Genomic DNA, 27622 nt, shown 5'->3' with positions numbered 1-27622 from the left:
ATGGGAAAGGGCTGCAAGGTTGTGGTCTGTGGCTTGTTATCTGTGGGGAAAACAGCAATTTTGGAGCAGCTTCTTTATGGGAATCATACTATTGGTAAGATTATTTTTCTCTAGTTTCTCTGTAGGTTCCTGGAACTGCTCAAGGTCTTTTGTTGGTCATGATAACCTAAAGATGGGTGATGGTACACAAAAGTGAGGTGTAATCCAGAAGGACTAAAGGGTTGAAGAAGTCAACAGAGATTTAAAGGCAGGGGGATGGAGGAGGGGGGAGTATAGGGGAGAGAAAAATAAACTTTGTTATTGAAATTCAAGAGTATTTTTTAAGCTACAACAGGTAAGAAAACAAATGTGTGCATGCATATGTGGTTTCCTGTGTATTTACATAATGAATAGTGGTCTCGGAGTCACAGATCACTGACTTAAGAATACACTGAATGATGGGGGCGCCTGGGTGGCTCAGTCGTTGGGCATCTGCCTTCGGCTCAGGTCATGATCCCAGGGTCCTGGGATCGGGCCCCGCATCAGGCCCCGCATCGGGCTCCTCTGCTCTGTGGGGAGCCTGCTTCTCCTTCTCCCTCACTTGTGCTCTCTAGCTGTCTCTATCACTCCAATAAATAAAAAAAAAAAAGAATACACTGAATGATGATCTCATTTAAGTTTCAAACATACTTTCCAAGACTGCTGTATAAGTTTTAAAAATGGAAGAAACAGTTATTTGCTCTAATATGACCTAATTTTGTGAATTGGATTATGTCATTTTTTCACTTATTGAGTTAAATAATTAGTAAATACTTGCTGTATGATACAAGCTGTAATGAGGCCTTGTGAGGGCACAGAAGTGAAGAAGACCCCATCTCTGGCTTTTTAAGGAGATCATTTAGGAAGGAAGGCAGACCATACAGGTTAGAATGAAATGGAGTTTGTTAGGTAAGTGGAACCTTGGGTCTTTAAAGTACTTATCTCTGGCAAGTAGCTCAGAGCACATTTCTGTCTTTTATTAACCATCTTGATTAGCTCTGCTTCTCTTCCACCTTCCCAAAATAATATATAACAATTTTGGTTAAATCCATATTTGGTTTTTATTATGATGCTGGTGCCTGCAGTTCTCAAATTTTTTGAGAACTTTTGGTTTCAGAATCCCTCCTGTCACAAATGCTGCCATATTGATTTTTTTTTCCTTTTTCTTTTAGAGATGGGGGAAGGGGCAAAGGGAGAGGGAGACAGAAAAATCTTAAGCAGGTCCAGGTGGGGTTCCATCTCACAACTCTAGGGTCCTGACCTGAGCCAAAAATCAAGAGTCAGACACTTAACTGACTGAGCCAGGTGCCCCTGCACTATTTATTCTTAATTTTTTTACCTCCTGATTCTAATTTATGCCTGTGCAAAAATAAATTATGCCCAGGGGAGAAAATCTCTTTACCCTCTAAAAACCCTTATCATGATGGATTTTTACTGTGTTAGAAATTAAAACTGAGGGGCACCTGGGTGGCTCAGTCATTGAGTGTCTGCCTTTGGCTCGGGTCGTGATCTCAGGGTCCTGGGATCGAGCCCCGCATCAGGCTCCCTGCTCGGCAGGAGGCCTGCTTCTCCCTCTCCCACTCTCCCTGCTTGTGTTCCTGCTCTCGCTATCTCTCTCTCTGTCAAATAAACAAATAAAATCTTAAAAAAAAAAAGAAATTAAAACATTTTAAAAAATACTCATTACTTAAAATAATAAACATTACATGCTAAGATAACATTTTCGTGAAAAATATATTTTCAAAAAAGTGAGAGAATGAGCATTGATTTACATTTTTTGAAAACCATGTTCAGCTTACTAGAAGGCAGCTGGATTATCATACCTACTTACTTTTGTATTTAATCAGTTGTGGTATTTTTAGTTGAAATATATGAAGAAAACCTGGCCTCACACAGATAAATCGTTGGAAGAAGTAGGAGTATGTTAATAGCCTTTCCAGATAATTGTGGATATTCTTGGGGCACCTGAGTGGCTCAGTTGGTTAAGCTCCTGCCTTCAGCTCAGGTCATGATCTCAGGGTCCTAGGATTGAGCCCCACATCAGGCTCCCTGCTCAGCAGGGAGTCTGCTTCTCCCTCTCCCGCTGCCCCTCCCCCTGCTTGTGCTCTCTCCCTCTCTCTCAGATGAAATCTTAAAAAAAGAAATTGTGGGTATTCTATGCTATTTCACTATAACTCAACAAGTGATATTTACTTAAAGCTTATTGGAAACCACGTCAGTGAACTTTTCCTACTCTATTATAGTAAAATCTCATTGATCTATCTTGAACTATAAATGGGATTTTTACCTAACAATGGTTTTTAAAGATCATAAATTGATCATTTGAAAAATACTGGCTCGCTGAGATAAGCAGATCTTCCAAATAACATTTATTAATATCATCATCAGTCTTAGTATTAGGAAGCATACAATTCTCATTTTCACTTGAAAGATCAAATTTTATCATTGACAACAAATACTGCCAGTTATGGTCCTTGAAAACGATAGGCTCCCTTTATTCATTTTGAGAAAACATTTATCCAGTACCCCAAATAATAGTTTTCCTGTCATTCCTTCCTTTAAAAAAAAACTGGCTAGTTCAGTTTGCAACTCAAACACAAGAGCTTTTCCTTCAATTACCACAATTCATTATGCAGAATACTTTATGCATTAATCACATAGAATATTAAGAAATGTAAATATGTATACTCAAGGATTGAGATAATAAAATCAGTAATTTTTACTGCTTCATCAAGGACATTCTTAACTCAAATTGGCTTTTTTTTTCCTCCAAACTGCAAGTATGATGTGAAGAATACAACTACTAATAAATACAGTTGGTGCTCTTGCCTTAATTTATACTAAAGCATCCACAGTTTTACCCACCATTTGCACCATCAGTGCAAATGTTAACATAGTGGAAAAGACAAATGTCTTTGATCATTATGAGAATAGTTTTGTCCATGTGGATTCCCTGAAAGGAGACATTGAGGGATCTTTAGACCACACTTTAGGAACTGCTGGTGCCTGTAAATATTCTCTGCTGAGCAATGTTCTATACTATGATTGTTTCTTTTCCTTTTTGTTTTTCTGGAGGCTAATATTTGTTTTGTCACTTCTTTAGTTTTATTTATACTTTTGCTATTTCCACATGTACACATGGTTCTCAATTTTTTTACAAAGTTAGTTACATCAGATAATCCCCCCCCCACCCCCGCTTGGAGATATCCTTCCAGGAGTTAGTAATTCTCTTATCTAGGCCTATTACACAGGAATGGAACCATGGAACTTTTCTTTACCTTTCTTCCTGGGTTTGAGTTCCTGTTTCTTTTCTTTTCTTCTTTTTTTTTTTTTTTTTAAGATTTATTTATTTAGGGTCACCTGGGTGGCTCAGTCAGTTAAGTGTCTGCCTTCAGCTCAGGTCATGATCCCAGGGTCTTGGGACTGAGTTGGGCATCAGGCTCCTTGCTCAGCAGGGAGTCTGCCACTCCCCCTACCAGCCGCTCCCCTTGCTTGTGCTCTTGTTCTCCCTCTCTTGCTCTTTCTCTGGCAAATAAATAAAATCTTAAAAAAAAAAAAGATTTATTTATTTGAGGGGGAAGGGGCAGAAGGAGAGGGAGAGAGAGAATCCCAAGCAGACTCTGCACAGAGCCTGGAGCCTGCCACCCTGAGATCATGAACTGAGCCCAAACCAAGAATCAGCTGCTTAACTGACTGAGCCATCCAGGCACCCCCTGAGTCCTGTTTCTTATCTCTTGTTATCTTCTTTGGGTTTACACCCTCTTGGTGGAGCTTATCTTCCAGGACTTTTTGTGTGTTGAAGAGGTTGTACAAAGGAATGGAGCATCACGTGATGACAGCCCTTAAAATGCCCTCTACGGTTGGTAGTACTTTGGTGCTGCTGTGTGTAGTTATCCTGGGGATTCTGAATAGTGGTATTTACAGTTGTCCCTGTAATTTCCTGTTCCTCTGTGTTAGGGTGTATTTTCTGGATCTGAGGTCTTCCTCTCTCTATGATTATGTGCTAATTTTGATGGAGGGCTTCCTCAAATAGTTACCTGAAGAAATGTACATGGCACATTTTTTTGAGGCTTCATATGTTTGAAAATGTCTCTTACTCTCAAAATTAGAATTTTGATGGGTGTAGAATTCTAGATTGAGAATAATTTCCTGTCACAATTTTGCAAGCATTGTTCCATTATCATCTTTTCTTTTTTTATTATAAAATTCATCATACACATAGAAAAGTGCATAAAACATGTATGGCTTAATGAATAATTATAAAACAATCCTTTGTGTAATCTCCACACAGGTCAAAAAGTAGAATATTGAAGGCACTCCAGTAGTGCCATATATCTCCTTCTGATCATAACTCAGCCCTTCCCTTGACTTTTGGTTAATCATTCACTTTTTTTTTTTTTAGGATACATCTATATTGTTGTAAATAGCTGTGGTTTAATTTTCATAAAGGCTTGAGGTGCCTGGGTGGCTCACATGGTTGGGTGTCTGCCTTTGGCTCAGGTCATGATCTCCAGGTCTTGGGATCAAGCCCCATGTCAGGCTCCCAGCTCAGCGGGGAGTCTGCTTCTCCCTCTCCCTCTGCCTCTCCCCCTGCTCGCTCTGTCTCTCTCTCTCTCAAATGAATAAATAAAATCTTAAAAAATATTTTTTTCCATAAAGGCTTATGGTATTCTATTGTATGAGTATACCTCAATTTATCTCCTCTCTTTTGATGAACATTTTGATTAATTCCAGTTTGGGCTATTAGAAATAATGCTATTATGAAAAGTCTTGTACATTTAGCCCAGCTATTATGTGGGAAAAAAATTTTTTTTAAGATTTTATTTGAGTGAGAGATGGAGAGTGTGCGCACAGGTGTGTGAGGTGGGCGGGGGAGGGGGCCCAAAGAGGAAGGGGAGAGGGACAAGCAGACTCATGCTGAGTGTGTGCGGAGCCCACCCACGGGGTTCGATCTCTTGACCCTGAGATCATGACCTGAGCCGAAATCAAGAGTCAGCTGCTTAATGGACTGAGCAACCCAGGTGCCCCATATGTGGACAATTTCTGGGTTATATATGTAGGAGTGAAATTGCTGGTTCATAGAGGATGTGTTTTTTCAATTTTATCAGATTCTCTTCTTGCTTCCAGTGTTGCTTTTGAGAAGCCATTATGATTTTTTTTTTAAGATTTTTAAGAACAAGCCAGGGGAGCGGCAGGCAGGGTGAGAAACAGGCTCCCTGAGGAGCAGGGATTCCAATGCGGGACTCCCATCCCAGACCTGAGCCAAAGGCAGACGCTTAACCGACTGAGCCACCCGGGCATCCCAGCCATTATGATTCTTGATGTTTTGGATGTGGAAGCTTTTGTAGACTCGTTTTTGTCCCAAGTGTTCTGAAATTTCACAGTGGTGTATCAAGTTAGTTTTCATCTGTGGTAGTGGGCACTCGGTGGGATCTTTCAATATGGAAATGCATGTTACTCAGTTCTCAATTATTTTCTTGAGGTTTTCCTTCTTCTGTGTTCTTGTTCTCTCTTTCTGGAACTCTTTTGGATGCTGGGCCTTCTGGACTAGTCCTCTAATTTTTAAATTTCGCTTCTGTTTTTCATCTCTCAATATTTTGTTTCCCTTTCTGAATTTTCCTCATCTTTATATTCCAGCCCTTCTATTTAGTTTTCATTTCTTAGGGCATCCATGAAATAAGAACAGGATACTATCTTGTCCCTTTTAGTAAATATTGGGTAGTATTTTTGTTTTCTTTGCATAGTCTTTTCCCTCTAAGGTGCTCTTTTCTGATTTCTGGTCCCTCTTTTCCTCAAGTATCTGATAATTCTTTGTTATCTGTTCTTAATTAAGAATGGGTGGGCGCCTGGGTGGCTCAGTTGGTTAAGCGACTGCCTTCGGCTCAGGTCATGATCCTGGAGTCCCGGAATCGAGTCCCGCATCGGGCTCCCTGCTTGGCGGGGAGTCTGCTTCTCCCTCTGACCCTCTTCCCTCTTGTGCTCTGTCTCTCATTCTCTCTCTCTCAAATAAATAAAATCTTTAAAAAAAAAATTAAGAATGGGTGGGTAAAAAGCTAATTGAAAGCTCTAAGTGTGAGGATAGGGTTTATGCCTTGGAACTTCACCATAAGGTGATCTGGTGAGGCATTTGTTGGAGGAACCCTAGATGTTAGTATATTTAGGAATTTTCCTTTTTCACTAGCCATATTCTTCTGCCTAAAGGATAAAGGCCCAGCTCCAATATTTTGGGAGTAGAGGGAGTGTGTCACTTAACTGCTTTCACTGTGGAACTCAAACCCAAGCATACTCTGTTTTACCCTCTCCAGAGATTGCACCCTTAGTCTTCTGTTGGTGTGGGGGAGGTGTAGTTGCTCAGCAACGTAGAGTGGGAGAGATCTAGAGACTGGTGGGAAGAGTCATGGCTTCAGTTGATCTATAAAGTAATAAAATGTCAAAAAGTTAACATTTAAGGGCGAGGGGTGAAGTGGAGGAGGAAAACCAGACTGGCTTTTGGTGGATAAAACATGTACCATGACGAAAGTCTTGTAATTTTTGCCTATAACTCTTTTTTTGTAATCAAAGCCCAATAAGTTTATGTCTTGATAGAATAACCTTTAATTTCCTTAAGGTAGCTTAATTTATCAGAGGATGATACATATACTCAAACCTATGATTAATTTTCCCTTCCTAAACATTGACCATATTCCTTAATATAAAGAATTAGGGTGATAAAAGTAAATTTTTGGTTTCTCATGTTCCAGGCTGTTTATCATTACTCGATTTTCCTTTCAATCTAATACTTTATGGAGATTTTATTTAATACTTACAGACATTTCATATAAGGCACCTTTAACAAATCATTCTATAGATTTTAGTTTGTTTACAAAAACTATAGCAAGAGTTTTCAAAAACCTATACAAGCATACCTCATTTTATTGTGCTTCATTGATACTAGTGATACTGTGGGGTTTTTGTTTGTTTCGCAGGTTGTTTGTTTGTTTTACAAATTTGAGATTTGTGGTGACCCTGCATTGACAATGCAAGTCTGTCAGTGCCCTTTTTTCCAACAGCATTTCCTCACTTTGTGTCACATTTTGGTAATTTTTGCAATAGTTCATACTTTTTCATTACTATTTTTGTTATGTTGATGTATGATCAGTGGTCTTTGATATTACTATTGTAATTGTTTTGGCACAATTCATGTAGGCATGAACTGTACCTATAGGAGACAGTGAGCTTAATTGATAAATTTTGAGTGTATTCTGACTGCTCCACCAACAGGCTGTTCCTCTATCTCTTGCCCTCTCCTCAGACTTCCCTATTCTCTGAGACACAGCAATATTGAAATTAGGCCAGTTAATAACCCTACAGTGGCCATTAAGTGTTCAAGTGAAAGGAAGAGTTGCACATCTCTCACTTTAAATCAAAAACTAGAAATGATTAAGCTTAGTGAGGAAGGCATGTTGGAAGCCAAGATAGGCTGAAAGCTTGCACCAGTTAGCCAAATTGTGAATGTAAGGAAAAGTTCTTGAAGGAAATTAAAAGTGCTGCTTCAGTGAACACACAAATGAAAAAAAAAAGTGAAACAGCCTTATTGCTGATATGAAGGTTTTAGTGGTCTGGATCGAAGATCAAAGCAGCCCCACAACATTCCCTTAAGCCAAAGCCTAATCCAGAACAAGGCCCCAACTCTTTTCAATTCTGTGAAGGCTGGGAGAGGTAAGGAAGTTGCAGAAGAAAAGTTTGAAGCCAGCATAGGTTGGCCCAGGAAGTTTAAGAAGCCATTTCCATAACCTTAAAGTGTAAAGTGAAGCATCAAGTATGGTTATAGAAGCTGCAACAAATGATCCAAAGGATCTAGCTAAGATACCTAAAGAAGGTGGCTACACTAAACAACAGATTTTCAGTGTCGATGAAATAGTCTTATGTTGGAAGAAGATGCCATTTTGGACTTTAATAGAGAGGAGAGGTCAGGGCCTGGCTTCAAAGTTTCAAAGGACAAATTAACTCTCTTGTTAGGACCTAATGCAGCTGGGGCTTTTAAGTTGAAGCCAGTGCTCATTGACCATTCTGAAAATCCTAGGGCCCTTAAGAATTACATTAAATCTACTCTGCCTGTACTCTATAAGTAGAAAAACAAAGCCTGGATGGTAGCATGGTTTACTGGATATTTTAAGTCCACTGTTGGGACCTACTACTCAGAAAAGAAATATTTCTTTCAAAATATTATTATTCATTGTCAATGCAGCTGGTCACTCATGAGCTCTGCTGCAAGTGTACAACAAGATTAATTTTTTGTGCCTGCTAACACAACATCCATTCTGCAGCCCATGGGTCAAGGACTTTCAAGTCTTACTGTTTAAGTGGCTAACTGAACATAAAAAAAAATAAAGGGAAAAAATACGTTTTGTAAGGTTACAGCTGCCATAGATAATGATTCTTCTGATGTATCTGGGCAGAGTATGTTGAAACCTTCTGGAAAGGATTCACCATTCTAGATGACATTAAGAACATTCATGATTCATGGGAACAGGTCAAAATGTCAACATTAACAGGAGTTTGGAAGAGGTTGATTCCAGCCCTCATGGATGTCTTTGAGGGGTTCAAGACCAGTGGTGGAAGTAACTGTGGATGTGGTAGAAATAGCAAGAGAACTAGAATTAGAAATGGAGCGAGCCTGAATATGTGGCTGAATTGCTGCAATCTCATGATAAAACTTTAACAGATGAGAATTTGCTTCTTACAAATGAGCAAAGAAAGTGGTTTCTTGAGATAGAATCTCTTTCTGTGATAATGTTGTGAAGACTGTTGAAATAACAACAAAGGATTTAGAGTATCACATAAACTTATCTAATAAAAGCAGCATCAAGGAGGCGCCTGGCTGGCTCAGTTGGAAGAGTGTATGACTCTTGATCTCAGGGTTGCGTGGGTTTGAGCCCCAAGTTTGGTATAGAGAGTACTTAAAAAAATTAATTTAAAAAAGGCAGCAATTTGTCTCATCTTTTTAAGTAAGCTCTACGCCCAATGTGGGGGTTTGATCTCATGAACCTGAGATCAAGAGTTGCATGCCATACCGACTGAGCCAGCCGGGTGCCCCAGATTGACTCTAATTTTTGAAAGGAGTTCTGCTGTGGGTAAAATGTTGTCAAACAGCATCACATGCTACAGAAAAATTCTTTGTGAAAGGAAGAGTCATTTGATGTGCTAGACTTCATTGTTGTCGTATTTTAAGAAATTGCCACAGCTACCACAGTCTTCAGTAGCCATCACCCTGATCAGTCAGCAGGCATCGACATTGAGGCAAGACCCTCCAGCAGCAAAAATATTACAACTCCCTGAAAATTCAAGTGATGGTTAGCATTTTTTAGCAATGAAGTATTTTTAAATTAAGGTATGTACTTTTTTTAAGACATAATGATATTGCACACTTAATAGACCAGTATGAAAGGGAGGTACATAGGGGTGCCTGGGTGGCTCAGTTGTTAAGCGTCTGCCTTCAGCTCAGGTCATGATCTCAGGGTCCTGGGATCGAGCCCTGCATTGGGCTCCCTGCTCCGTGGGAAGCCTGCTTTTCCCTCTGCCACTCCCCCTGCTTGTGTTCCCTCTCTCCCTGTGTCTCTCTCTGTCAAATAAATAAATAAAAGCTTTAAAAAAAAAAAAGAAAGAAAGAAAAGGGAGGTACACACAAAATGATCTCCAAAGGCCGAAGGAACCATAAAATTGAAGAAAATGGCCAAGTCAAGCTTGACAAAAATGGTTTATTAAAGGGACTTGCAGACAAGTGTGTCTTGGGTAGCTACAAGCAGATCTCTGCAACCCTACCCCCCATAAGACCTACTTTTATAGCCCTAGAGGCTGAGTAGTACAGGCGGAAAGACCACTGGGAAGAAATGTTTGAGAATCATAGTCATATCTCCAGAGCAGATCAAGGACATTATGCCCTAAGGGTATGGTTAAACAGAAGGAATGGGGGAGGGGGGACTGTGGTTAATTAAGAAAGCTTCTGGTCACAGAGCTGTCATCATGGCGGATTTGTCCAAGATGGTGTTAGTTTGGTGTTAGTTTGGTTCACACACTCCACCCCTCAAATATGGCTGTCATAATTTCCCATGCCCATCTCTTCTGCAGTGTTCCCTTGAGCCATTAGAGAGGGGCTCTTGGCAGTAGGTTCCTTTGCCAGACTGTGTTCAAGTTGAAGGCATAAACCACAGCAGTAATACAGATAGCAACAGGAGAAGAGGCCTATGAAAAGGGAAGCAAACCACATATGTAGCATGAATCTCATTGTAAACCATCCACATATGTCCATGTTCATTGCAGGAAAGGGTTTCCTTTACCAGAACATGAGAACCAGCAGGCTGAGGATAAAAGAGTAAATGTTTAGTAGGTACTTGTCTGGGGATATTCTCTTCCTCTATTGAGATGATTCTAGTGCCTTTGCCCTTGTCAGGAGCACAGAGGTGGCCTGAGGTGCACGAGCAGGTGGGACATACCAGACATGTTGCCCTGGGGCCCAAGAGTCAGTTTGTACATGTAAAATTAAAGGTGGTGCAAACAGCCATGAAAGGCAACTATAATGCCTTTCAGTATGGATGCTTGTCTGGAATACGTCTATGTTGACTGTTTTGGCCCCAACTCCAGCAGGAGCAATGGGGACCACTTTAGCTCTCTGGGACATTTCTCACTCTGGCAAGAAATAGCCTATCATTCCAGGGGAAGTTGCCATTCTAACCCCCCGTTCAATTCCCTCCCCCAGGAGAATGGGCTGAGGAGACTGGAACCACAGTTGTCCCTAGCCTGCTATGAATTCAGCAACCAGCGTCTCAGGCCTCGTTTTCTGGATGGCAATAGTCCAAGGCATGCTGGTTTTGGTACCTAACCATGCATTTGGGGTGGTGCCACAGATGGTCTGAGTCGAATTTAACAAGTGTATAGTTTCTGGCAAGACTTGTCTATCCATGCAACCGTGGCGTCTGTAAGAGAGCTTTGAGTTGAGCTTTAAGAATGCCATTCTTTTCAGTTAGCCTGGTGGCCTGTGGATCATAGGGTAAATGAAACCACCAATATATGTCCTCACATCATATCTAGTGAAATGCGTTCCCATATCACAATCTATCCTTTGAGGATATCTGTACATGGCACTAAATTGTTCTAGGGCATTGCTGGTGGCATTTTGATTGGCTCTTTTACAGGGAAGGACTTAGATGTGCCCTGGCTGTATCCACACAAGTTAGTGTTCTTTTTCCCTTGACTCATGATTGGAGGGCCGATATAATCAGTTTGGCAGTCTAAAAACAATTTGATCACATGATGTATGTGTCTTGTGGTGTGTGGAACTTCCTAGGTCTCAAATGGGAGCAGATCAGGCAGTTACTGATGCTGCTAGGATGTCAGTATAGCAAAGGAGCATGCCAGCTCCCTTCATTATGTTTCAACCCGCCTTACATTGCAATAAGCGTGCAGCCAGTTTTGAACTTTGCATGGGGGTAAGGGCCCTGATTTTTGCTAAATGTCTGCCTCAGTATTCCCAGTGTGTGAGACAGGCCTATGCACTGAGACATGGAAAACAGTATGGGAGGCAGCAGGGTCCCATATTCCACATATCCTTTCATAATTCTCCCTATAATGGGTTCTGTAAAACTTTCCAGTCATCCTGAGCCCATCAGGCCCTTATAGACAGCCTAACTATCCATACAGAGAGTAAGGGGTCAAGGTTTATGCATACATACCATCTAGGCAGCTCTCAATTCAGCCCATTGGCTACTTTTATTATCTGCAGTCTCAAACCAGATAGTATCAGTCTGGAGTGGGATTATTCCTGCAGTTAGTGACTAGGATTCCTTCTAGGAGAGCCACCCATATACCAAGCATCTTCAGAAATAGGGTATGTGCCTTGCTTGTGAGGGGGTCTCCGTAGGAGGCTTTTGGGGGAGGGTGATCATTAAAGGTTTCATATTCTACCGGCTCCAAGATACCATGTAATTCAACGCTCCCATGGGACCGTTGTCAAGAACACTGTTGTTGTACGTAAGTATGCCATCTTTGCAGTGTAGGGGCTGGTGTTACGGCAGAGGCTGGTCTTGTGAATATACAATCTAACCACCCCATTATAGGCAACCCAGTCTGGACAATTACTGGAAGAGTGGCAGTTAGGGGCTTCACTTGTCGAAGGGCCTTATAGCCCCCTATACTTGTTCAATAGGAAAGTATCGTATCTTTGTTCCCTTCCAGACTTGTGATCAAAAGTTCAATAGGGTTAACTTTCTATGCTGTTCCTTCCAAAATGCCCAACTTATCCCATTTGGCATAGTGGTCACATCTAGGGTCATGGGGATACTAGGTAAAGGCATTCCTGAGGCCTATGCTTGAGTAATTAATAGCTTGGTCAAAGCCAGCTTAATGTTTTGCCCAATGCCAATGGGCTGCCTTTTCCACCAGATGGTATAGAGGGTACAGGCATTGTGCTAGATTGGGTTTACAGCCCTATAGTACCCCAGGAGATCTAGGAACCCTTGCAGTTGCCTAACTGTCTTAGGAATCAGAAACTGTTGGATCTTGTCAGTCACAGAGCCCAGTAGGAGACACATCTTAACCTGACCAGGTAACCCCCCAAAACTTGACTGCTCTGGCCCAGGGTCTTATACTTTTCTGTGGATTGATGGCACGTCCTTGCTTATTCAGATGAGAGCAGAGACTGTTCAAGTAAGACTCTTAACAGAAGTCTTCAGAGGTTAGCATCACATCATTGACATGATGGAACCTTTTAACTGTGAGTAGTGGTGGATATAAAGACAAATCACGAGCAGTCCTACCATGATAGATAGTGGGGCTGTGCAAATATCCTTGTGGCAATACCTGGAATGCCCATTGTCAACCATCCCATGTGACTCAGAATGCAAAGGAATACTAAAGAAAGCATTGGGGGAGAAGGGGGTGCCTGGTGGCTCAGTCAGTTCAGCCCTGACTCTTGGTTTCGGCTCAGGTCCTGATCTCAGGGTTGTGGGATTGAGCCCTGCATCAGACTCTGTGCCCAGCTGGGAGTCTGCTTGAGATTCTCTCTCTCCCTCTCCCTTTGCTGCCCACCCCCCCCATGTGCTCATGTGCGCACACGTGGTCTCTCAAATTTTTTTTTAAGATTTTATTTATTTGACTGAGAGAGCACAAGCGGGGGCGTGGCAGGCAGAGGGAGAGGGAGAAGCAGGCTCCCTGCTGAGTACAGAACCTGATGTGGGGCTCGATCCCACGACCCTGAGATCAGGACCTGAGCTGAAGGCAGACACTTAACCAACTGAGCCACCCAGGTGCCCCTCAAGTAAATAAAATCCAAAAAAAAAAAAAAAAGCATTGGCTAAATCCAAAACCACGTGGTAAGAGCCTACACCATGTACTATTTGTTCAGTGATTTGGGTAATATTAGGACAACCTTACTTAGTTCTCTATAATCCATGGTCATTCTCCAGATGCCATCTGGTTTCTTCACAGGCCATACAGCACTATTATAGGGATTTTTTGCTGGCCTGATGATTTGTACTCTTGCTAATTTCCATATAGTGGCAGGTATTTCCTCAAATCCTCCTAACAACTAGTATTGCTTTACATTTATAGCCTGGGGAGGGGTAACAGGATCCAAATTTGCCTTTACCCTTTTTTTTTTTTTAAAGATTTTACTTATTTATTTGAGAGAGAATGAGAGATGGCACGAGAGGGAAGAGGGTCAGAGGGAGAAGCAGACTCCCTGCTGAGCAGGGAGCCCGATGTGGGACTCGATCCCGGGACGCCAGGATCATGACCTGAGCCGAAGGCAGTTGCTTAACCAACTGGGCCACCCAGGCGCCCTGCCTTTCCCCTTAAGACAGTTTTAATTACTGTAAATCGAAAGTGAAATTCTCCTACAGAGCTTTGTAGTAGTTTTTTCCCAAAAGACTATCAATGACTAATATATTCTCCAGTATTGGAGAAATGAAAACCTCATAAGGAGCAGTTGGGCTTTTATTCTCAAGTGTGCTATTGTGCATTTCACCCTTATGCTTTTCTTTTCTTTTTTTTAAGATTTTACTTATTTATTTGTCAGAGAGAGAGAGAGAGAGAGCACAAGTGGGGTGAGCAGCAAGCAGAGGGAGAAGCAGACTCCCCACTTAGCAAGGAGCCCGAAGCGGGACTCGATCCCAGGACCCTGAGATCATGACCAGAGCCGAAGGCAGACGCTTAACTGACTGAGCCACTCAGGCGTCCCTAGAGCTTTTTTTTGTTTTTTAATACAAATTTTAGCAGTACCATCCAGAGGTAGAAAATACTACATAACTATAATGCATACATACGGACACACAGAAACACACAGATACAGAGACTTTATAGCTTCTGTTTTAAAATTACTGCCATGAAATAGGTACAAAACTCACTCATGAATGTTGGATCTAAATTTGTTTTTTTTGGTAGATGGAATAAGGTAAGGTAACCGGTCTAGATGGCTTAAGTTTTTTCCACTTGTATTTGGAGAAGATACTTAAGATTTTTATGTTCCTTTTAACAGAGAGAAAACCAAATTCTAATTTTTCACCAGCTTTTGATATTAAAACTCATTTTAACATAAATTCATTTTAATCTTAGCCAGCTTGACCACACATAAAATTCCTTTCCAAATACTCCTTTTCCACAGACCTTCTACAACTTTCTCCATTCTGATTTTGTCCTGTTTTTTTTCTCTTCAGACCACCAGATGCTCTTTAGGACAAAATTATTTTTTTATTCCTCAACAAAAAAGCATCTCCATTTTTCATACCTTCTCCTACTGAAAACACATCCTACTTACCTGGCATACAAAGATACTTCCCATGAGTTCCATGGTTTAGCATCCCAGGCTGGCTTCAAATGATGGTTGTAATCCAAAGTTGCCACATTTGGGGCGCCTGGGTGGCTCAGTCGTTAAGCGTCTGCCTTCGGCTCAGGTCATGATCCCAGGGTCCTGGGATTGAGCCCCGCATCGGGCTCCCTGCTCCGCGGGAAGCCTGCTTCTCCCTCTCCCACTCCCCCTGTTCCCTCTCTCGCTGTCTCTCTCTGTCAAATAAATAAATAAAATCTTAAAAAAAAAATTGCCACATTTTATGGCCCCCAGGGCGCACAAAGCGACAGATACACTGAAGACTCAATTTGTGCATCCTGGGTTTAGATAGTATCTACCAAATTAGAAACCAAAAGAGATGTGAATAGTCTCCTGTCCTTCTTCAGTTGTAATTCTTCCTCCAACTGCCTTATTTTTATTTCTACTTTTATTTCTATACAGAAGAAATATATTTTAATACCACTTTGTTCACTTACTATAACAACTACCTTTCTCACCTTAAAGAAGTTTAGTAGATGGAAATGCGATTCTTATATGTAGTAAATAGGGAAACTTCTAGAAAGCCAACTTCTAAAGGAGAAGAAAATACCAATTGGTACTGAGTTATCCAAAAAGAATATTTTTTCTTTATTGAGTTAATAAAATTAACACTTTATTAATTTCAGGTATACAATGTGATGGTTCGATATAAGAGTAATTTCTTTTTAATCCCAGGAATGGAAGATTGTGAAACAATGGAAGATGTATATATGGCTTCAGTGGAAACAGATCGGGGAGTAAAGGAACAGTTACATCTTTATGACACCAGAGGCTTACAGGAAGGCGTGGAGCTACCAAAGCATTATTTTTCATTTGCTGATGGCTTTGTTCTTGTGTACAGTGTGAATAACCTTGAATCCTTTCAAAGAGTAGAGCTTCTGAAGAAAGAGATTGATAAGTTCAAAGACAAAAAGGAGGTAAGTGGGTCTGTTAAAAATGCTAACTATGAATAGTAATATTTAAATTGTAGCATGAACTTTTGGGCAGTTACAATATTTAAAAAACATTAAATTGTATTCACAGTATCTGTAATCTTCATAATATTTTTTCTTAGCCCAGGAAATACAGGATTGAACGAATTCAGTCAGGACCAGCATTTGACTTTCTGCTTTTGCTTGTTACCATGTGCAAGTTGAATTTTAATGACACTGTGTCTCAAATACTATGTAGTTCACTTCATATTGTTTGGGATCACGGTTTCCTAGGGCTCTCTTTGTCTCCTTGGCTAAATAGGATTCTTGTTTTCGGCCTTAGCAGAAAATAATAACTGTAAATATAAATATATATAAATAAATAAAATGATTGGATTCTCCTCATTTACTACTGAGAAATAAGTTCCTTACCGTGATCTGTAGCCTTAAATGATCTGGCCCATACCTATCCTTTTCATCTTATTTTTATCATTTTGTTCCTCTGTCACTGTACTCCAGGGACACTGGTACAACCCTTTGTTTTATTCAATGTGATGATTTTGTTCATTTGAACCAGTCAATTGCTGGTTCCCTCCCTGGAACTCTGAAAGCAGCTTTCTCCAGATCTTCACACAGCTGACTCCCTGTCATCTAGGGAACCACATAATATATTGGTTAACAGCACTGGCTAGATGTTCTTAACCTAGATTTTTATATTTTATTTATTATGTTAAACTTATTTTGAGACAATTGTAGATTCATATGCAATTTTAAGAAATAATAGAGATCTCTTACCCAGTTCCACCAGTGCTAACATTGTACAAAACTAGTATAATGTTACCATAAAGATATTTAGGTTTATAGTCAAGATACAGAACAGTTGCGTCATTGCAGGGATGCCTCCTGTTATCTTTTTTTTGCCACACCCACTTTCCTCCCATTCCCCTCCCCTTAATCCCTGACTAATCTATTTTCCATTTCTATAACCTTGTCATTTCACGAGTGTTAACATAAATGGACTCATACAGTGCGGAACCTTTTGGCATCAGCATTTTTCACTCAGCATAACTCTCTGGAGGGTCATCCAAGTTATTGCACGTATCAGAAGTTCATTCGTTTTTATTGCTGAGTGATATTCCATGGTATTTATGTACCAAAGTTTCTTTAATCATTCACTTGTTGAAGGACATCTGGGTTGTTGATATCTTATTATTTTGAATACTTATTTGCTTTGTGAATGGATTACAGTTACAAGGTTCAGTCTTCAAAAGACATAGAGACAGGTAATGGATGCTCTCCTCCCACCCGTTTCCCACTTTTCCCACCTAAACAGATAAATGCTGTTGTTATTTTCTAGGGTATCCTTCATATTCTCCCTGCCCCCCAAAAGTTGAAAGAATGATTCATTGAACACTCATATTTGATACTCCAATCTTGGCTCTGCTTCTCAACTTTTCTGCCTCAGTTTCCCTAACCGTAAAATGGGGATAATAGTACCTTTCTCATATGGTGGTTAGGGAGATTTAAGAAGCACATTCATTCAACAAATGCTTATTGAGCAACTACTATATGCCTGGCACTGTTTTAGGTAAAAGGTACGGAGAATACAGTAGACAAATGTGTATCGTGAAGAGTCAGATGCTGTGTAGAAAAGTAAAGGAAAGCAGGGTGCAAGGGTACTATTTTTCTGTAGGGCAATCTGGGAAGGCCTCCCTGATAAGGTAACTTTTAGCAGAGATTTGAAGGAAGTGACGGAGGGAGCCAGGCCCGTGTGGTGGAGGAGTGTTCCAGGTGGAGGGACTAGCTGGTGCAAGGGTCTGGGATTGGCTTTGTCATGTTCAGGAACAACAGTGAGGCCAGAGTGGGCTAGGAGGAGTATGGTAGGAAATGAAGGCCACACTTTGGATCAGAAGCCATTGGTTTTGAGCAAAGGAAAGACATGATCTAGCTTAGGTTGCATTTATTTATTTATTTTCATGTTTGATTTATTTATTTATTTTTTTAAGATTTTATTTATTCATGAGAGACAGAGACAGAGAGAGAGAGAGAGGCAGAGGGAGAAGCAGGCTCCCAAGGAGCAGGGAGCCCGATGCAGGACCCGATCCCAGGAGTCTGGGATCATGACCTGAGCTGAAGGCAGACACCCAACCACCTGAGCCACCCAGGTGCCCTTCATGTTTGATTTAAAAAAAACATTGGATGAGGATTGCACATGGCTCAGAAGTAAAAATGATACATAAAAAGGACTATTGTGAGGTCTAGTTCCCACCCCTGTCCTCAACCACTGAGTTCCTTTATCTCAAGCATACTATTCATTTATTTTTTTATTCATTTGTTGATTGATTGATTGTAAACTCAGTGCCCAACATGGGACTTGAACTCATGACCCTTAGATCAAGGGTCACATCCTACACCACCTGAGCCAGCCATGTGCCCCTCAAGCATGCTTTTTAAATATTTTACCACTTGTTTTGGGGCATCCTTCCAAAGTTTCTTTAGATAAATCAAATAGGAATATACATATAGTTTTCCCCCACCCCCCCTTTCTTACACCAAAGGTAGCATAGTGTTTGGCACCTTGACATTCATGTAATATATCTTGGGAGTCCTTTCCATAGCAGTACTGAGATTCCTTTTTAAAATTTTTTCTATTTTTAATTTTTTTTAAGATTTTATTTCTTTATTTGACAGAGAGAGAGGGAACACAAGCAGGGGGAATGGGAGAGGGAGAAGCAGGCCTCCCACTGAGCAAGGAGCCCGATGTGGGGCTCCATCCCAGGACCCTGGGATCATGACCTGAGTTGAAGGCAGATGCCTCACAACTGAGCCACCCAGGTGCCCCTAGATTCCTTTTTGTAAAAGTGATGCATATTCATTGCATGGATGATCATACTTACTTAACCACTTCCAAATTGATGGACACTTGGGCTATTTACAGTCATTTGCTATTATGAACTGTGCTACAATGAATAATCTTACATATTTATTATTTTGTATGTTTTAGGGTATAGTTTTAAGATCAGCCAAAATGGGGTTTTTGAATCAAAGGATATATTGCCAAATTACCTTCCATAACAAGGGTATGAAAGTGCCTATTCTCCAGTCTTGACAACAGTGTGTGCTTGTGGATTTTGTGCATCTTCTGGGTGAGAACGGTACTTTAGTAGTTTGTTTCCTTAATATGAATAAGGCTAAACATCTTTTGACTTGTTTTAAAATGTTCATTTTGACTGCTGTGTTGACACAGACAACATAGTTGAGGGACAAGGTGAGAAGCAAGTTTTGTGAAAGGCTGTTGCTCTGGAGCACTTAAAACAGTTACCAGTTGAGGAGAAACCACTTTAAAAATAGGGAGTGATCTAACTATATCATGGTGCAGGTAGGTCAGAAAAGCTGAGGGCAAAGACGTGGCCAGCCTTTAGAAACTTGGGATGCCTTTTTTCTTTTTTTTTAAGATTTTATTTATTCATTCGAGACACAGAGATAGAGAGAGAGAGTGAGCGAGCACGAGCAGGGGGAGAGGCAGAGGGTGAAGCAGAGGGAGAAGCAGGCTCCCGGCTGAGTCAGGAGCCGGACGTGGGGCTCAATCCCAGGACCCTGGAATCATGACCCGGGCCGAGGCAGATGCTTAACCATCTGGGCCACCCAGGCGCCCTGAAACTTGGGATGTCTTAAGAACACAGTAAAACAGTGAGATGAAGTTTGATTGGACTGGATATAAGGATTAGACACAGCAAAGATATCTCTTTGAAAGAATTTTGAGTCAAAAGGTAAAATATATTGTCCTATAAAGGGAAACAGAGGAGCTGGAGGATGTATAGAAGAGGGCTTTTTTAGACGAGAGCTAGTGTTTGCATGCTCATGGAATGATTCGATAGGAAATTGATGGGGAGGGGAATCATTGTTGGAGTGACAGTCTTGTCTGGGGTAGAGGATGGGTTCGAGAAGACGGTAGGTTGTTAGATGTGGTGGTGGATGCAGGTGAAAGTTTAAATTGCTTCTGTTTCCTTACTGAAATAGTGTGGACATCCGCTGAGGGTAAGGTGGGGAAAGATGTTGGAGGTTGAAGAGGTTCAAGGTAGGAGCCATTAATATATTTGCTGGAGAACACCAGCTCACTTAAAGTCAGTAGTTATTGAATTGGGACCAGCCAGGAGGGCTGTTTTTTTCCCCTCCATCCATGTTCAGTAGGCGGTGTAGGCACAGTCCCATTAAGAGTTAAATTTAAGGTTGGGGGGGTTGGCCAGGTGAATACAATGGGATGATGATGTCAAGGTAGTAAATTAAGAGAATCTAAACTGGGCCCAGAACTGAGGTCAGGAGAAGGGTTGAAGGTCAGTGATCAAGGTGGGAGAGACAGGGTCCTTCTGGTGTTGAGGATTGCTGTAGTCAGGGTGTTAGGCATGAACTAGGAAGGTGGGGGTGGGAGTGGGTTTCCTGGAATTGGGCCTGTGGAGGGGGCAATTATAATGGCAGGAGCAGATGTGTTCATGGGCGTGAATGGCCGGAGAAGGCAGGAGGATAATTAAGGCTATTTGGGAAGGGTCATCCATATGGTGTGAAGTCACTAGGACTTAACGATAGAAGTAGTGTGGGAGTGACCATGAGCCAGGTCTGTAATGAGTAGCAACAGGGTGGGGGTGGGAAACAGGTAGTAGGTAGGACAGACTAACAGCACCAGCCTTCAGTTCTACGGTTCTTCGAGGACGTTATTGGAGGCAGCGCTGAGAGACAAGGATACCCCGTACATCCCCTGTGCCCACTGTGCCAGTGAGTACTACAGAGCTGAGCCAGTTTCAGCTAGGAAAGATGAAGGGAACATCCAAAGCAGAGATGGGGACGTAAGAAGGGGATTTTGTTAAAGTCTAGGGGCAACGTGGCACAGTTTCTGCAACTGGATCAGACTAGGTGATAACATGTGAAGATGAAAATGTGGGTGATGAATGGCAGGAGGACCTAAAGGGATAGATCCTGTTGAGAAATGAAGGAGTATGAGACTTGCCAAGAAAACCAGAGCTCTGGGGCCTGTTCCATCCTACCTAGGAGGCATGGTCCAACTGGAGCACGGAGAGCTCCGTTTTAAGGCAGGAACACAGCAATGGCTTACATGTCCTAGTTCAAAGCTGCTCCTCAGAGATGCCTTCTCTAACAACTCTTAACTGCCCTTCTTCTACTTTCCGTATCTTGTTTTGTTGTCTTCTCTATACAGTCAAGGGTCTGAAAATTAGATACTCTCTCTCCTCCAGACCTCCCCTCGTCCTGGGCTTTGACCGCCTTGTGAGTGCCATATTCTGGGGGCCTGAAACTGCATGGTGTGCAGTAAGCACTCAGCTTAAGTGAATGTGACTGCCTTACATTTAGTGTAAAATATTCTTATGGGTCCATACATTCAACAAATGTTTAGTGCTTGCATCAGGCACTTGTCTGTGATCAGGAATAATGTGAACAGACTTGAGTGACTTCACTTACTGATCATTTAAAATGTTTCCTAGTTAACACGCTGTACAGCATCTGCATTTTTTAACACCAATGCATTCAGGAAGAATGAGGTTAATGTCCTACGAAGTTATAACTTAGGTCACATCTGAGGATCAGTTTTGAAGCAGCAGTTATATTCAGTAGGACAGTTTTCTTGATTTTTCTATCTTGCCTAGGAACTAATGTTAGCAAAGTGTAATCTTTTTTATTTTCCTTTCAGGTAGCAATTGTCGTATTAGGAAACAAAATTGACCTTTCTGAGCAGAGACAAGTGGATGCTGAGGTGGCACAGCAATGGGCAAGAAGTGAGAAAGTACGCCTGTGGGAGGTAACGGTTACAGATCGGAGAACTCTGATTGAGCCTTTCACTCTCTTAGCCAGCAAACTTTCCCAGCCCCAGAGCAAATCAAGCTTTCCTTTGCCTGGGAGGAAAAACAAAGGGAACTCTAGCTCCGAGAACTAAAAATCAGTAATGCTACAACTGTCTGTTGAATAGTGATTGCCTTTAGGTGTCCATGCACATATTTAAAACAAGCCATTTGCATCTACCTTTGGTCCTTAGGAAACCTTTAAGGAAGTCATGTACTTTAGGTCATAAATTATTTGGGCTAAGTTTATTGCCTGATATGAAGTAATATATTTGCATTGTCATTGTTTGAAACTTGTCACCTAATTTTTGTTGCACTTGTTCAAAGAGTAAAATAAAGTTTGGGTAGTATGTAGGTATGTCTGTAAGACCAGTAGCTCCACAACCCCCAACTTGTTTCAGAAGCCATTTTTCTGTGTAACTTTATGCAAACTTCTCTGCTCAAATATACCTTTAAGAAGTTCATTAATCATCTAATGTCTAGAATTATAAAATGACATTTTTAGATCACAAACGGTAAACAATTTAGGTGTTAAATTTTATCTCATGGAGACCTTGCTAAATAGAACAAAACCTATGATTTAACTTTGTTCAAATTATATGTTTAGCATGACTTGAGGTAGTAGATGGTGTAAATACGTTCAAAGCATTTGCTCTTTAGAAAACCACTAAGCATTGAAGGACACTAAAGCTTCCATTCCCACAAGTATTACTATACCTCTTCAACAGTTTTCTGGATACATAGTCATGTGGAATAAAATGTATCATAAAAATACTGGACTTCAGGTTAGATACTGGAGTTTGTACTATGGTATTCTTTGAAGATTTTGGCAATATCCGGGCAGTGGGACTAACTGTATTTCACAAGTTGACGATACTGTAACTAATTTTAGAAGTAGGAGGCAAGCTGCTTAGGATTTCAACTGACAAAGCAGCTTTTTTTTTTTAGAAGTAGGGGCAGGGAGCAGAAGGAAAGTGAAAGAAAGAATCTTAAGCAGGTTCCGTGCTGGATCTCACAACCCTGTGATCATGACCTGAGCCACAATCAAGAATTGGATGCTTAACCACCTGAGCTACCCAGGCACCCCTCAGCTATTTGATCTATATGTAAAATATGAAATAAGCTGTTCAGCAAAGACATGTTAAAAAAATCTAGTACACTTTTTTTTTTTAAGTAAACTCTACCCATGGGGCTCAAAGTCAGGACCCCAAGATTAAGAGTCTCTACCAACATTTCTTAAGTGGAGTACTTTCAAGGCTAGGTTCAGTGACTTTAAAGTCAATTGGTTCATTTCTGTGAGAGTTCAAACCAAGAACTGCATAATACAAAACTTGTAAATCAGCTAGTATTGCTTCCATTTAACTGGCTAAAATTCCTCATCACAAATACATTTTTTTTGCCAAAAAACCATTCAGATAATGGTTAAGTCATTCCCTGAGGTTGATCTGGGTTTCTTTTAATTATTTTTACAGAGATGAATACTTTTACAGTGATTTAAAAAAGTTTCTCTGGAGTAGATGCAAAGAAACAACTGCTGGATATATGTAAACTTAGGTACTGCCAAATTGCCCTCTCAGGGAGATGTATTAATATAGTCATGAGAATCCATCTCTAACCTTTTCTAAGACACCTCAAAAACAGTAGCATACCAAACCTAACTAGGTCCTTGCTCATTATTCAGTCTGTATTACTTGTAGGTTGTGTAGTAGCAAAGCTTTACCAAGTTTCAGAATCTGCAAACTACAACACAGGCAAAAGAAAGTAAATGAATACAGCAATGTTAGGTGGTTGTTTTAATATTGTTTATTAGCACAGTAACAAATGCAGACTTAAGTAGTCCACAACATATAACCAATCCACTGAGCAACTCCTATTCCACACCTTACAGTTAACAGCTTAAGGTATTTTACTACAGGTTTTCACAAGTCGTGATTCAAACCTCTTATCTTGTCACAATAAAGTAGATTGGCATATAAAATAAAATACATAACTACTCATTTCCTATATGGTGTCTTATAGCCACGTATCCATTTTATATATGAGATGACAGTCTCTAAAAACTGTTAAATATCAATGTTCCCTCCCAAGAAGGGAAAACAAATTCCAATTTTTTTGAACAAAAAAAAAATGTGTAGTCTTGGAAGGACTTTACATAAATGGCCATGTGTGTAACCTGTACAAAATTAAGCTATTTTAAATTTACAGACTACAAGCAACTGAACCCAAATGTCTATTCTCTGTACTACATTTCAGCTAATGTTGCAGAACTAATGACAGTTTTAAAAGTTGCTATTACCAATTCTGTCTACTGTAGCAAGATACCTTAAGTTACAACAAAATCTTAGGAAATAAGACTGAATAATATCTGTTATAGAAATACCCTACTCTTTACCAACTCCCACCCTCCCCCACCCCTTCAAAATCATAAGCAGCTCTCTGTGACAGACAATGTAAGAATTGTGAAAACCCAATTTATGTAGCGTATCTCTTGGTCCACTGTCTGGCCATTCTGTCATGTTCTGCTCTGTTGGTCATATACTGAGTGGCAATACTTCCCACCAAAGGGTCAGCTGGAAGAAAAGAATGTTTTAAATTTTAGCACATAAATCAGTGACAGCTTGGAAAGAAATATGCAAAGTATCTGTGATCAAAACCAGTTTTGAAACACTATTCCATTATCACGGGCACCATATGTATGGGGAAAACTTCTTAAAACAGAGTGCTCAGGCTTCAGTACTAGTGTAGCTTTATTGTTCATTCTATTTTTCTCCCAACAAACAGCACCCAGTTGGAAATGTTTTTGCTCTTATGTGTTAAGTTCAATACAAATCAGAATGTTCAAGGCTACGATGAACATGGAATCCAACTGTGTTTATATGACTGTTCAGTGGAATACTGTAAAGTCTTCCAGGCTGTTGCAGTATTTACCTCTAAACTAGTTACTTAAAAAAAGCCAGGTTACTAGGTCAAAACCTGGACCTCAACAATTAAGTAGAGTGTTGCTCCGAAATCTAAATAGAATCTTTAATAATAAAAGGAATAAGCTTCCCCCCACCCCACCACAGTCAGTCTGATAAACCCTAACTATTAAGCAAAGAAATCTCACTTTCAAAATTTAACACCAGCTTTGGGGCAAGTACTCAGTGAACCAGCAGGCACGGGAGAGGTTATGCAGATGAGTCAACATTTAGTTAGAAATATGTGGTTTAAAGAGAACTATATGAAAAATGTAAAAACCTAAGGCAAATTTATAGAAGTCCTAGTTTTAAAACATCTTGTTCCTAGAGCCTAGAATTACTGCCTTTTTCAACTAGTAGATTGAACTCGATTAAAACTTTCTTTAAAAGATTAGTTTTGTTTTTTTAAGATTTATCTTTTCATTTGAGAAAAAGAATATGAGCAGGAAGGGCACAGGGAGAAAGAATCCTAAGCAGGCCCCAACACGGCCTAATCCCACAACCTGAGCTGAAAACCAAGAGTCAGACGCCCAACTGACTACATGTACATCCAGGTACCCCTACTTTTTGTTCTTTCAAAGCTCTTTGTACTTTATCAGAACAAGTATTTTTCAGATGAGGAGAAAGAAAAAAAAAAATTAACCTTACCAGGATTACAGTCTGTAAGAAGGGAGCAGATAGAAAGGAGAACTTTAGAAATGGTTAGTGCTGGACTCCAATTATCTTTTAATATGTCCAAGCAAATAACTCCTTGACTGTTAATATTACAGTGATAGATTCTTGTCCGAAATGTTACCTAAAAAAATAAGACAGTGTTAAAATTTAAACAGCAAACAATGAAATTTTTACTAAATTGCTTTTTCAATTGAGTGGCTCTAATTTAAAAATGTCTGTTTCTTTAAAAGATGAATAAAGAGTTTAAACTAAAGCTGTTAAGATAGGTTAAGATAGACTCTCAGTCATTTCAAAGGTAATATCCATCAACAAAAAGCATGGTAACTTCAGTTTTTTTCTCAAATTCATCTTTAGTAGTTTCAGTGTTTCAAATAATTTAAGTTTGAAATAGCTAAGTGTTTGCTGACCTCTTGTGTTAGCTGCTGGTACTACATGGCCTTAAAAAAAGCTTTATAATAAATTCAAACAGATACAACACAGTGGGTACATAAACACAAAAGCAAAATGCTCATCTGTAAAGGCTGTAAAAAAAAGGGGGGGGAGGAGAAGAAGATATTTGGTTCTCCTTTTTCTTTTACATTAGATCCTGCAGATATCCCGTCTACATAGGTCAGAGTCACTATAATGGAGTTCCACAAGTGAGGAGCCATAAATGGGTAAGGATCATAGCAGTAGACAAATTAACACAAGCCATATAAGCCTGGGTTGCTTTATTTTGGTTTCCTAATTTTTATTTGTGAAACACAATCATTCAGAAGTAAAAATTACCACTTAGTAAATAACAATCATAGATTGAGTGTCACAGGAGATACTATCCTAGATAAGAAAACCCGAAGCCTGGAGGTTAAGAATTTGAACAAGACCAAAACATGACAAGGAGCAGAATCCAAGTCTTTGGTAGGAGATTCTGACTTTCTAATTACTTTAGTGCACAGATAGTTTGACACCATTTTTAACTGTTCAGTAACTTCTTCCCTGTGAGTGGAAAAGAGGGGATTGATTCTGGGTTGCTATGTTACTAAAAATAGCAGGATTTTAAGCACATACTCCTAGAACTATGGTCTCTCTGCAAGAGGCAAAGCCCCCCTCCCCCCATGCAAATGTTTTGTGTCCATCCAAATGTACTTAAGAGATTCGTTAAAGATAAAACAGAAATCTACCTTTTGTGATTAAAACTCTAATTTAAAAGCTTCAATAGTCTCTCATGGCAATATGTAAATATGACTATAAATCAGGAAATTCTTACCTTTGGAGGCTTGAAGGGGTATTCTGGTGTAAAAGTGATATCAAGGAAGAATACACCACCTTCATACACGGATCCTGGAGGCCCCAGAATGGTTGATCTCCATTCATAGATGTTATCACCTTTGGGACCAGCACTGTGAAGTAATACATCAAAAGGTAAGCAGATGGTGACACCATCCAAGTTTTTATAGGGCATTTAAAAAAAGGAAAAAAGATCTCATCTCTTCCTTTTTGTTTAATGTATGGATTCTCTCCACAAAACAGAAGTGTCTTTCAGACTCAATCTGATTCTGGACTGCAACAAATCCATCAGCCTGAAGTCAAGTAAACTGAATAATAAAGAAGGTTTAAACCACTCTAAGCCTACTTAAGCTGTGAATAAGCAAGAAATTCAATTCTCAAACCTCTCCTCGATCATAAGAAAATGTAAATATTCAGTGGTTTTGCTCACAACTATTCATTTCGGATGACCATTTTAAGCAAAGTTTCATTTCTGACTCACTGCCTGGGTTTCTTGTTCCTTCTTCTATTTCCATAATCTTATCCTAAAAGGAGTCCAGTAGATTACAGTACTTTTTACATTGTAAACCATGCTGGGTGGGAGGAGCACAAGCATGACAGAGCATCCAAAGGCAAGTTACTCAATTTGCCTTTCAAGGTATAAAATTCTATAATCAGGTTCTCTAAAAATTAGAGTTGGGATGTTAATTTATCCCTTTCCCTGTTAAGTCACTTTTATATTTAGTTATACCATAATACCCTTCCAAAGCACTGTGTTAGCTTGTAGAGTGTTCTGTATCCAAGTACAATAATAAACAAAAACAGAAAAATATTTACCCTCCAATTCCAAGACCGATGAAGAACTTATAACCTGCCCAAAACAAGTAAGTGTGGGTAGGACTCTGGTATCGAGGAGAGAGGAAAAGATACTAATTTTAGGTACTAATTTTAAAAAGACTTCCCAGAGCATGGACATGACAGTATTCAACTGGTTAACTTACACATTTTAGCTCCAATTTCTCAAACCTAGCTACTAACAGTTGCTTCAAGGATAATGATGTGTGTCAGCCAAACAACAGAAAGGTCTTTACTTGGAAAGACTTGCATATCCCA

At 40.1% G+C, this 27622-nt stretch overlaps 2 protein-coding genes across 3 annotated transcripts in view; one reads left to right on the top strand and one right to left on the bottom strand.

The window, feature by feature from the left end:
* NKIRAS1 (NFKB inhibitor interacting Ras like 1) lies at positions 1-21929 on the top strand. The gene is made up of 3 exons (XM_028099166.2): positions 1-94; positions 15551-15792; positions 21485-21929. Exons 1-3 carry the CDS (start codon positions 1-3, stop codon positions 21725-21727), a joined length of 579 nt encoding a protein of 192 aa, XP_027954967.1. The 3' UTR covers positions 21728-21929.
* A 1483-nt stretch (positions 21930-23412) lies between these two features.
* Positions 23413-27622, bottom strand: part of UBE2E1 (ubiquitin conjugating enzyme E2 E1) — a 79363-nt gene continuing 75153 nt past the window's right edge. For both annotated transcript variants that reach the window (XM_028099164.2, XM_028099165.2), the window contains 3 exons: positions 26511-26643; positions 25238-25385; positions 23413-24202 (listed from right to left, as the gene is read on the bottom strand). In XM_028099164.2, the coding sequence (XP_027954965.1) occupies positions 24105-24202; positions 25238-25385; positions 26511-26643 (379 nt within the window). In that variant the 3' untranslated portion in view covers positions 23413-24104. The remainder of the gene's footprint in view (positions 24203-25237; positions 25386-26510; positions 26644-27622) is intronic.

This window comes from Eumetopias jubatus, unplaced genomic scaffold, assembly GCF_037043125.1.
Source record: "Eumetopias jubatus isolate StellerSeaLion01/CBP00866 unplaced genomic scaffold, mEumJub1_p1.0 scaffold_1, whole genome shotgun sequence".
In the NCBI taxonomy this organism is placed as follows: domain Eukaryota; kingdom Metazoa; phylum Chordata; class Mammalia; order Carnivora; family Otariidae; genus Eumetopias; species Eumetopias jubatus.
This window is presented reverse-complemented; position numbering and strand designations above follow the sequence as displayed.

What these genes read in the sequence shown, in the direction of transcription:
- NKIRAS1 (XM_028099166.2), top strand. Translation starts at nt 1, where the DNA reads ATGGGAAAGGGCTGCAAGGTTGTGGTCTGTGGCTTGTTATCTGTGGGG. An exon ending in TTATGGGAATCATACTATTG is followed by an intron (nt 95 to 15,550) that starts GTAAGATTATTT and finishes TTTTAATCCCAG; the next exon opens with GAATGGAAGATTGTGAAACA. An exon ending in AGTTCAAAGACAAAAAGGAG is followed by an intron (nt 15,793 to 21,484) that starts GTAAGTGGGTCT and finishes TTTTCCTTTCAG; the next exon opens with GTAGCAATTGTCGTATTAGG.